Below are 11,330 nucleotides of genomic sequence, written 5' to 3'. Positions count from 1 at the left end.
TTTTTTCCTTAAAGTTTTCCTTAAAACGGGACTTGGAGGAATTTCCTCCCATTCATAAAACCATACATATGTTTTCATTTTATTTTAAAGATGTGATAAAACTTATAGTGTCAGGCTTAAGACACCAACCTTTTTTTTTTAATTTAGAAACGGCTTAAGACACCAATTAGTTTTTAATGTAGACGAGGTTTGAATTTTGGTTCTCTTTTTTGACAATAAGAGATGGCTAAATGGAATCCATCATTTCATATGTTTTAAATTACAAAACTCATTAAATTATATAAAAGTCATGGGCTCGTTAAATTGATCATGTGAAAGGATGTTGATATACAAACAATGGATTGGGCTTTTCATATATAAATATTTGTTTAGTGATCTAAGTGCAATACTTCCCCTCTTACATAATTAGGTCCATCAATTAAATCCACGATGGAACTTATCATTTGTGAGTGGAGGAAGTTTGGATCTCAAAATATGAATAATTTTCCTCAATAGAGAAAGCTTGTACTTGAGTTATAATTGGGCAAACTATCTTATTAAGGCTCTTGAGCAACTCAACTCAAACCCAATGTAATAGCCACTTTCGTTGGGCTTGGGTTAATCATCTAGGATTGTATTTGATTTGAAAAGAATTTTATTTTCTTGCAAAATTTAAGTAAATTATTATTTTTATAAAAAAAAATAAAAATGAAGGAAGAAGTCCATAATATGTTTATATATATATATATAAAAGACAGCATTCAAATTGAACTAAGAAAATTTTTAGCCAAATTTAATCCAAAAAAATTACTTTATTTATTTTAGTTAGTCTATTTATCACATGACTCTTCATCAAACTTCATTCCCACCACCCTATATTTCTAATTAAAGATTTGAAAAAAAAAAATCTTTTCTCTATTATTTTCTTTCTACCTCTTTCACTTGTCTTTTTCGCTAACCACACAAACCTATAGCCATCACCAATTGTCATTGCCATTGTCCATGCAAACCCTAAAATCTAAAGCCACCATTGCCATCCAATCACCACCCATACAAGCTCCACAAACTTAAAGTCAATCTCAACGATCATACACAGTGGTCAAATCAATGACCCCAAATCACCCCATTCGAAACCTTGCATAACTAAACCCACAAACCCAAGCCATGCCTTGGACAACCCAATCCAAAAATCCAAACAACTTAAGCTAGAACACGAAGAAGCCAATAAGGCACTCCTTGGCCAATTAACCTACCTATAACCCATATCCTTCATCACTGAAACCCCACATATACCTTGGTGGAAAGAGAATCAGAGAGCTTTGGTTGAGAGAGAGATGTCAAAAAAAATAATAATGAAGGACTCATTTTGCTAAGCTATAATGCTAGTCAAATATGACTATACATTGTAGCTAGCAATTGTTTTTTTGAGAGAGAGTTTCAACTTAGCTAGCTCAATGTTGTAGCTAGCAATTGTAAGAGCATCTCTAATAGGCTCTCTAAAGCCTAATTTGTAGAGCAAACACACAAAAATACACCTTCAACAGCCTCTCCATCTCCAATTTTTTATTTTTTTATTTAGATTTGCTACAGTAGCTCTCCAGACATGGAGAGTACAATAGAAATTACTGTAGCTACTCTAAACCATATACTCCATTAAAATAATATCCGGTTGAATAATTTTTTTTTCTCTTTCCTCCATTTCTCTTTCTTCTGCACTCCCTCTCTCTCTTGCTTCTCTTTAGAAAAAAAAAACTTTCTATTTGCTTCTCATCAGAAAACAACGGTGAAGCACAAAATGGACGGAGCTCTCAATCAAAATACAAACTCTAATCACAATTTTAAAACTAATCAAATTAGAACAAAAAAAAGAAGAAGCAAAGTTGACTCATTTGAGCCTTGGTGGGGAGGAGGACCTGCGGTGGTGGGAGGGGAAAAGAGGTTGTCCTCTAGCCTTTGTCATCCGCCGATGATGTGAGAGAGAGAAAGAAAGAGAGAGAGCTTCTTCAATGCTCTGGAGTAGACGAAGTGCTAGAGAAGAAAAGGAAAAAGAAAATTAAAGAGAGTTCCAGAGAAAGTGCTACAGAAGAAAAGAAGAAAAAAAAAAGTGAAGAGACTAAAGAGCTCCAGACGTGAAGACAGAGATAAAGAAAAGGTGCGGAGGAGAAAAAAAGAGGAAAAAAAAAGAGAAAAGAAATGTGTGGATGAAAAAAAAAAGAGATAAGGAAAAAATAAAATAAAGAATAAGAAATTAAAATTGAGAAATGTTACCATAATATTTTTACAGTATTTTCATAATAAAAAAAAATATTTAAGTGATGTGTTCAAATTAAAATCGATAATAACTTACCACATATAATTCATTGTGAAAATATTGTAAAATGTTAAGAACGTAACACGTCTCATTAAAATTAGATGAATGAAAGAAGATTGAAAAAGAAATATTAAAAAAAGAATGAAGAAATTATAGTTAAATGAGAGAGAGAAAATGATAAAGTCCATTGAAAAGTGTATTTGAAAAAGTAGGTAGATATAAGATAAAATGAAATGCTCATTCCAAACAGTACAAAAATTTGAAGAGCCTATGTAGATGTTCAAGTAGCTAGGTCAATGTTGGATGGATTGATCAGATTATTCCGTCTAAAATTTCTTTAGAAGCAGATTGATGTTGACTGAACTTTCCTCAAGCTGACTTGTTCACCTTGTTTCCTTCATTGTATTTTGAGTAGTTAATTACTCTTTGTTTTGTATGCATATTTGATCACTTCATAACATAACGTGTAAAATTGGACTTTGTATTTATAGTACAAAACCATTTTTAGACTTGGCCGTGGTGCCCTTCCTATCAAGAAAACAATGTCAAGCATGACAAAGTTTGACTCAGATTTGTAACCCACTTAAATATAGAGAATAAAAATGTATGAGTGTAATTTTTTAAATCAGCGATAAATGATTAATGGTTGTCTCATACTACGCGCTACAATGATGGGTCAGGTGGAGTCGACCCATTTTTAGAACAAAAAAAGCAAAATATCAATAATTTTTGTATTTAAATGGCAATTTATTTGTACTTAAGAGTTTAAGTAAGTTTTATTTTAATAATAATTTATTTATTTTTAAAAAAATTTAATGATTGGATTTATATTTGAAAGAGCCTAGACTTAACTCAAAACAAAATACACTGTTTGAAATACTCTTTTACGTGGAAAGAAAATTAAAATTGAGCTTTTAAAAAAGGGTAAGACTTAGGCACAGTACTTAGGTGCTGTTTTTTAAGTTTTCCTTTTAAAATTGTGCCATGTGAATTTTTTCTCATGGGATAGAAGTATATTTTTTAATTAAGTAACCATATAGCTAAATTTTAAGAGAAGAACTTAAGGAACAACAACTAAGGTACAGTAACTAAGCTTTATCATTTAAAAAAACTCTAATAATATGTTTATTTTTTTGGTGATAAGCGTAATGGTTTGTCGTGTAAAATCATATTTCACAAATATTTAAGTTCTCAAGAAGAACCCATGATATAATTATTAAGTCTAGACAACAAAATTTGATTTCTTCATATTATTATGCACAAAATTTGATTTTAAAACAACTATCAATCCTAGAAAAATAAGTAAATATTCGAATAAAAAAAAATGTAAAAGTAACTCAGAAAAGAGAAATGGGATTTAGGTGAAATAAATAGTGAACAAGGGAAAAACATAAAAAGCATTAAAATTCTTCTCCAAAATAAATAAATTAATATAAACAAAATTCCTTAATAGGGTCTGTTTGGAATCTGCTTATTTTATTGAAACTGAAAATTTTTTGTTGAAAATATTGTAAATAAAGATAAAAATTAACTGAAATAATATAGTGAAATTTATAAATAATATTAAAAAATACAATAAAATTTATATATATAACGAAAACAAGCTAAATAGTAAATAAGGGGACAAAAATAATTTTTTCCGAACGGATTGCCAAATGGGATTTAAGTGGAATGGAATATGAGGAGCCAGACAAATCTTGGTTAAAGTTAAACGTGTCTTTTTATTCTGTCTTCGGCTCTTTGCCATGACAGCTCTACAACATTTGACAAAGAGTTCCCTGTTCTATCTCATCAGAACAATTCCCAGAATTCACAATAACCACAAGATGAGGAAGAAGAATTAAGAGAAAAAAAAAAAAAAACAATTTCTGGGTTTGTCAATTGGGTTCGTAGGATCAAATGGGTCGCAGGCAAAACGACTCAGAACTCGGTCGTTGTGCAATTCTGAGCCTCTTGTTTATGGGCACTATCTCCTGCTGCATGGTCTATGTTTGCCTCTCTGTGGTCTTCAACAGGCCCAGTAGGATTGCCACTGTTTCATCAGTTTCAGACGTTGTTGAAGATGGCGGTCAAGAAGACAGTGAGTGTTGCAGAGGGATTGAACATTTGGAGCTCTGGGGTGATGCTGTGAAATGGGGTTCTGACTTTAAGGTCAGTTCTTCAGAGGACTGTTGCATGGCTTGTAAGAGCATGTGTGGTGGTGAGGATGGGCCTTGTTTTTGCGATTCTTGGGTGTATTGTGGGGATAAGGAGGCTTGTGGTCCTAGATTTGGTGAGGTATTGTTTCTGTTTTCATTGTTTTTGGTTTCAGTTTCATTTTATTGAAATCTGATATCTGATCTGGGTTGGTGGATTTTAATATTTTATCACTTTCAATGCAAATAACGATCTGGAATGCTGGGAATTTCAATATGTGGAATTGGGTTGAGGAATATTCATCTTATTAATGTGGCTCAAGAACTTAATAAATTGTTATATGTAAATTATTTATATAAAGTGAGGTAATTTGTCAACTCAATGCAGCATATATAGAAAAACATTGGGAAAAAAAATAATATTTATTCTGTAATCAGTTTGAAAATTTGGCTATAGTGTATGTATAACCGGCCTAGTAACATGGATTGATAGAGTTTGAAATTTTGACTTTTGTAGTCTCAATTGGTGCTTATTACTTCAATGGCAATTCTTTGTTAGTTTGTTGATTCAAAAAGCTCATGGTTTTTTGGCGTTTTCCCTTTAAATTAGCTAGTAGAATGTGATTCACACAGCAATTAAGAGTGTAGAAATGTAACGTTGAATTCATGATGAAGGTGTGTGGCTATTGGCTAAGCTAAGTCTTCTGTTTCCCTTAATGCTGCTATTCAAAGTTTTAGAACTCTTAACCTTCAGATCTGAACTGGAAGGATTAACAATCGCATCACATTTACTTATTTGTCCTCAATTACAGATAACCTAAATTCTCATGCACATATTCAGTTTAATTATATCATTTATTGTCATACCTTTTTCCAATTTATTTATATTTTAAGGAGTATGTTGTTTCATTATTGAGCTATATGTGAAACCATAATGTGTGAATCATAGCTGCTCTGCAGTATGCTGCATCCAGTTTGATATAACTGTATGGATCACTTTAAACTTTCAAACCATGATCTGCTCTATTCTTTTGCCGTTATTGCATATATATATATATATATATATATATTCTTAATTTTTTGGCCACTCTGCCATCACTTTTTCCCTCCTTGTGGATGCTTAAACCAAGATATTAAAAAGTTTCTCTACAGTATCTGGACATCTATTCCAATAGTACCCATCCATATTACAAAGCATATTTTTATTCCTACTGAGTGCTGCCTTCTGCTCACTGTAAAGCATCTCACAACTCTCCCATTTCACATTGATATCCCTGCAGAATCTGATAAAAAACACGCACTGTGCTTGTTGTGTATTTTTTTTTTATTTAACCTCCCAGTTAGGAATTTAAAATATTAGTTGAAAAAAAAATCAATGTAGCCCAATATTGATATTTAAGAGTGTTGCAACTTGAAATTTTAGTGAAGAAGCAGCATATAGAGATTCTAGATAAAATGTTTTTAAAACAGTATTATGGATCAGTAGGCTTGAAGTCTGGTCAAGTTGACATTTGGAATTTGTAATATGCGTGCCTTTTGAGGCTTTTTAGTGCAAAAAGTTCAAAGTGGGTTGAGATGTAATTCCCTTCTGAAGATAATAGATATGTTTGTGTGTGTACATGCCTTAAGAGATTTCAACAAGTCTATTCACATTTCCTGATTCTCAGATTCTTGTCTTCCTGTTCTTGCTGTTAGTGTTGGTTGAAGAAACAGAAGGATGCATTGGACCCTGATCGGCGAGACACGGGTGATAAAGTCATGTGGACTTCTGGGCTTGTCTTTGGAAAAGGAAAGGTACATTATTTGTTGAACATCATTCGACTGTTGATTTCAGTTTGTGAACTTCTAATTTAGTCTGGACCCCAACATAACTTAGTATGTATAGTTGAAGCAGTTTTGTTTCTTTCCTCTAGAGATTTCCTTGATGACATGCATCTCAGCTCAGTCTATATACTTCTGATACTGGCTGCATATGGCAGGCATGATTGATTGTCTTGCAATTACAATAGAAAATATGCCAAGGGTAACATTTGTGATTATATGCTCTCCACTTCAGAATCTGTCCCTGTGGTGAATGATTTCTCATAGATTTGAAGGCACAATTCTGATTCCTATAGAATAAAGGTTTACAAATTGATGCCACTATAAGCATAAAGATATTGATTGTAGTGGAATTAAGGAAGTTGCACAATGCCAGAAGAGGTCCCTGTGCTTGTCATGCAGTCATCTCTTGTGCCAGACAAAAAGTCCATAAACTAGTTTCCTTGTTAATTATACCTAAGTTTTTTCTGAGCCAGTGCTCATTTTAATATATTCAGCAATCTGCAGAAGGAACTGGTTGTTGTATAGCTCACAATCAAACAGCTTTTTTGGGCTGAAAGAGTCAGTTACTTGAGTTCTGTATGAATTATTTTTTTCCCCCCTGGTGATACTTTTTTTTAAAGCTTTTCTTGCAGCTATTTTTGGAAGAAAATTTTATATTATACTGAAATTCTTGCTTTTTTTTCTTCTAAAATTTATTCTGCCCGGTGTTAATTCATACCTATTAGCTAAGATTCCATCATTAGCTGCCAAAGAGAACTTAGACTACTCAGTATCAACGATATCAGGAGTTTCACAGTTTCTGACTATGAATTTAAGAATTCTAAGGCTTTTTTAGGACCAAGAGATTCTATAGTAGTTACATAAGAAGTTATCTATTTTCATGTCATGTATTAGCTATATTTGTTTATTTGATTGGTAAAGGTAACTTCAAAAAAAAATAAACACAAGTAGGGTGCAACCATTTGTACATATGTACTAACGACATATTGAGGATATATAATTCTTAAAAATATGGTGTTTGGAGAAGTTTGTAAGGTTTTGTTAGTATTCATATCACTGCTGTGTGCAATGAACTCACACTGCTCATTTTTTGCTCATATATATTCTTTTTCCTTGTAGGGTATTTTTGGCTTGAAAACTGAATATGGGGTTATTCACATCAAAGTAAGTGCTCTTGGATTCTGGTTAATCATGCATTCCAGCTTATTAATTCAGTTTTCCTGTTGCTTAACAATACTTGATTGCCCCAACACATCACGTTACGCTTCTTTCTGGACTCATTTTTTCTTTTATTTAATCTTTAGGATAAATTATGTGAGCTTCTTTGCTTAAATATTTAATGATTATATGAGAGAACATTATGTGAGTTGAAATTGACCAGATAGCAATAATTCACATATAAGGATATTTTGTCATGATCACTGTGCAAGCAGATATTGACCTCAATAACTCATTCTTCTCTCTCTCTCTCTCTCTCTCTCAACATATTTCTGTGCGTTGCTCTTCTATTGTTGGGGGTCACCCAGAACTCCCAAGTACATTTCTGAAGTCAGCTGACGTTCTGTTGTTGCCTTTCATAAGTTTTTTGTGATGCCTGAGAGAAGGAATTGGCAGTTCTTTGGCCCTGCTTCATCTATGTTTTCTGCCTATTTATGTACACTATCTTTACTTTCTCTTTTTCTTTTAAATTTTTATATTTGATTCTAGATTTTTCTTAGGCTAATGTCTTTGGACCCTGACATTTGCTCTCTCATTAGTGTATTTACATAAACATTTTTTGGGACAAAAATATCCCTTTTGAGTTACTAAATTTAAGTGTGAGGTATTAGTGTTTTTGTAAATAGAATATAACTTATTTTATATTTTAAGCGTCTTGAATTGTTTTAGCTGCAGCCACCACAAATCTTGTGGCAATGCATCTCATTGTTGGTGAGTCTGGATCTGCAAGTGACTCTTTCCTCTCCCTTTCTCTCTCAAGTTCCTTCTTTGCACCAAGATATAGTGTCCAACCTGCATCGTAAACTCAACACTTGTTTTGGATTTTGCTGCTGGTCATTTTCGTTCCTTACAGTGGCAACCATGCCTGCCAGTAGACATGCAAAACTTTACGGCTTTTCCTTCTCCCTGCCACTTCACTGCTTTTCTTGTCTAATTTACACCGCATGAGGGACTTCAATGCCTAAAATGAGGATTTTATTTTTCAACATCTATAATAAATGAAGAAAGGAGGAAAATTTTTAGAACTCTTATTTTTAGCTATTATTGATGAACAAGCTTCATTTCTGTTTCAAAGGATTAGAGGGTGAGTAACATAAGTGGATTTTTTTTTTTTGTAAGAGGCAGATGTGACGCTTGAAGCTCTCATTTTCCCCCCTCCAAATGATGGTACAGTGTGGGATGAAAAAATTACCCTCTTATCTTCAGTTGTTGCAACAATCCATCTTGTCTTTTGTAGGCTTATATGATCTGAAAAATGTTATTGATGGTTTACAATGTGAACTTGTGAAAAATTTAAAACATAGAGGCTTTGACATTTGTATATTTGCTATAGTTTAATATTTATATTATTTGAGCACACTCTATTTGCCTCAAACACATAAAAAAGAAAGAGTTTGTAAACTTGCAAATTTTTGAAGGCCAATTTAAAGTTTTATTAGTTTTCTGTTGGCATCTCAATGACGAATGGCTTCTTTAAGGTTTCTTTTATTGAAAGTACTTTGATCTGTTTCTTAAATGTTAAACAAAATAAGTTGTCTCCAAACTCTCAACTTTGTCTTGATTTTTTATTTCTGCAGCTATTCCCTGATTGTGCCCCACATTCTGTTTCCTATATTCTTGAGATGTTACAATTGCGTCATTTTGCGGGTTGTCAATTTTATCGAGCAGAAAGTCGGGGAAACTTTTGGGATTCAGAAGGAAATCACATAGAAAATGTAAGATATTTATGTTTATATGCCAGTTATAGCAGTTTGATACTAAGTAGACTGCTTTAGGATGCTTACCTACTAATAATAGTTCAATATCTTTTTCATTGATTCCATTAAATATTTTTTACCTTAAAGATGAAAATAATCTGGAGTAAGAGTGCTTAAGTCTAAGGCTATTTGGAATTTTAATGGACAGAAAATTACCCATTGTTTATTTTGTCACACACACACTACCTCTCCCCCACCCAAGCACACACACACAGCAACAGAAGTGCTTGTGCTACTGGTGTAAATATTATTTGCAGGATGTAGAGACACAGAAAGCTTGAATTGAAAAGGAGTTAATCTTAAGGATAGTTCAGAAAAAATAAGTAGTTCTATGGTAGACGCATCAAAGTACTAATAAAAGATTTACTTTCTTATTTTGATATTTCAACCTATAAAATGGATTAAAAAATCTAGTTAGTCTTTATAAAATAACTAACCACCTCTGCTTTGTCAAAACTTTGAACCTCCCAGACATGAGTCTCTCATGTGCTCTTGCTCCTTACTTTGCTTTGACGTCCAACCCAGCCTTTTTAGTATAGAAGGTGTTTAGCATTAATTTTATTCTATGAGTAATAAGGTAGTTTTTCTCTTTTTTCTTTATACAACAGTTCTTTTTGTTTTTATCAATAAGTTACACTGTCACATGCACACTTGGTGAGTCTTGAACCCACAACATCACTGTCTACCTTACTTTTTACACTGGGGGAGATGCCATTTGAGCTAAAACTCATTGGCTTCATACAAAAAATGCTATTTTTATATTTGATGCATACTAAATTAAAGGGCCCAAATGCTTGAACTTCCAATATATTTGTTTGTTTACTCTCAACTCCACACCAGTTTTATTCTTTGACCCAGTAAAGATAATTTCTTTAGCATGAGCTCTAGTTTCAGAAGAATGTTGCTCTGAAAACAGTTCTTGCTTTCTCTTTCTATGTTTTAATAATAGCATATATAGATTTTGATGTTACTTTAATATCTACAGGTAGTGTGAAGCGAATATCAATATTTGTATTTATACAGATATATTTTCTAACTCAAAAGAGTTTTACTTGAGCTATGCAGGCTCCATTTGGTCCCCCTTTTGCAGTAATACAAGGTACACTTGAAGCTATCGGAAGCAGTTTTAAGGATATTCCTACGGAGGCCTGCCCAACCATAAGAAGAGGATCAGTTGCATGGGTTGGTTCTGGCCCAGAATTCTTTATCAGCTTAGCTAACCACAATGAGTGGAAAAAAGCTTACACTGTGTTTGGTTCTGTTCTTCCTGAAGATATGGAAATTGTGGAGTTAATTGCACAGCTTCCTACCAAACCGGAGGTTTGGAGTAACATTAATGTCTCTGTCTTGGAGAAGCCTGTTGCCTTCCAATTCCAAAGAATCAAGACAGGTCTTGGAAACCTGAAATGATGTAAACATGGATAGAGAGTCAAGTGGATCATAGAATTTTGTTCCATTGTGGTTCCGATGATTGAATACAAGTTCTGGATATTGAAATTCAATGCAAACATAGATGAAGATTCCAAATGGTATCAGAGAAACCTGCTCCATTATGGTGGCAACAAATCATCTTATGGCTCGCAGTTTACCGGAACTTCTCAATGCCATCAGATTTTGAAATAATGTATATAAAAGGCTTCGATTTCTTGGGAAATTTCTCTATAGCTCCATACTTGTAATTGGTTTTGAAAGTATTATAGATATATAGCCATTACATTTGTTGATACTTGGGAAATCAGAAATGAAAATAAAATCAATTTTTGTCCTAATTGAACTTGTATATTAATTGTTCCAAGATTCTTATGAAAATGTTTGGCTTAATTTCATTTTCTTCATTAACTCAAAGCTAAGATTAGCTGGACAAAGGTTTATGTACATTTTATGGATTTGATGACTTTGGTCTTGCTTTTTTGTTCTATGGTTGTTAAATTGACGCATTTCTTCTATATCTTTTTTTTTTTTTTTGGGATGAATTTCTGTGTCTGAAACAGAAAGCAGTGAATAAATTCATTCAAAAACTTGTTTAATAATTGAATAAGGAAATCCTAATGTATTTTTAAATAAGTACATCATGTTCAGAATTGCCTAAAATTTGTTGTACATTGC

General features: G+C 32.8%; 1 protein-coding gene across 1 annotated transcript; it reads left to right on the top strand.

Annotated features, from left to right (window-relative positions):
- The first annotated feature begins 3,998 nt into the window (after positions 1 to 3,998).
- Positions 3,999 to 10,993, top strand: LOC142614533 (uncharacterized). Its single transcript, XM_075787068.1, has 5 exons — positions 3,999 to 4,567; positions 6,121 to 6,219; positions 7,369 to 7,413; positions 9,045 to 9,182; positions 10,290 to 10,993. The coding sequence occupies exons 1-5, from the start codon at positions 4,190 to 4,192 to the stop codon at positions 10,632 to 10,634; spliced, it is 1,005 nt and encodes a 334-aa protein (XP_075643183.1). The 5' UTR covers positions 3,999 to 4,189; the 3' UTR covers positions 10,635 to 10,993.
- The last annotated feature ends 337 nt before the right edge of the window (positions 10,994 to 11,330 follow it).

This window comes from Castanea sativa, chromosome 11 (assembly GCF_040712315.1).
Source record: "Castanea sativa cultivar Marrone di Chiusa Pesio chromosome 11, ASM4071231v1".
NCBI lineage: Eukaryota > Viridiplantae > Streptophyta > Magnoliopsida > Fagales > Fagaceae > Castanea > Castanea sativa.
This window is presented reverse-complemented; position numbering and strand designations above follow the sequence as displayed.

What these genes read in the sequence shown, in the direction of transcription:
- LOC142614533 (XM_075787068.1), top strand. Translation starts at nt 4,190, where the DNA reads ATGGGTCGCAGGCAAAACGACTCAGAACTCGGTCGTTGTGCAATTCTG. An exon ending in TTGTCTTTGGAAAAGGAAAG is followed by an intron (nt 6,220 to 7,368) that starts GTACATTATTTG and finishes TTTTCCTTGTAG; the next exon opens with GGTATTTTTGGCTTGAAAAC. An exon ending in ATGGGGTTATTCACATCAAA is followed by an intron (nt 7,414 to 9,044) that starts GTAAGTGCTCTT and finishes TTATTTCTGCAG; the next exon opens with CTATTCCCTGATTGTGCCCC.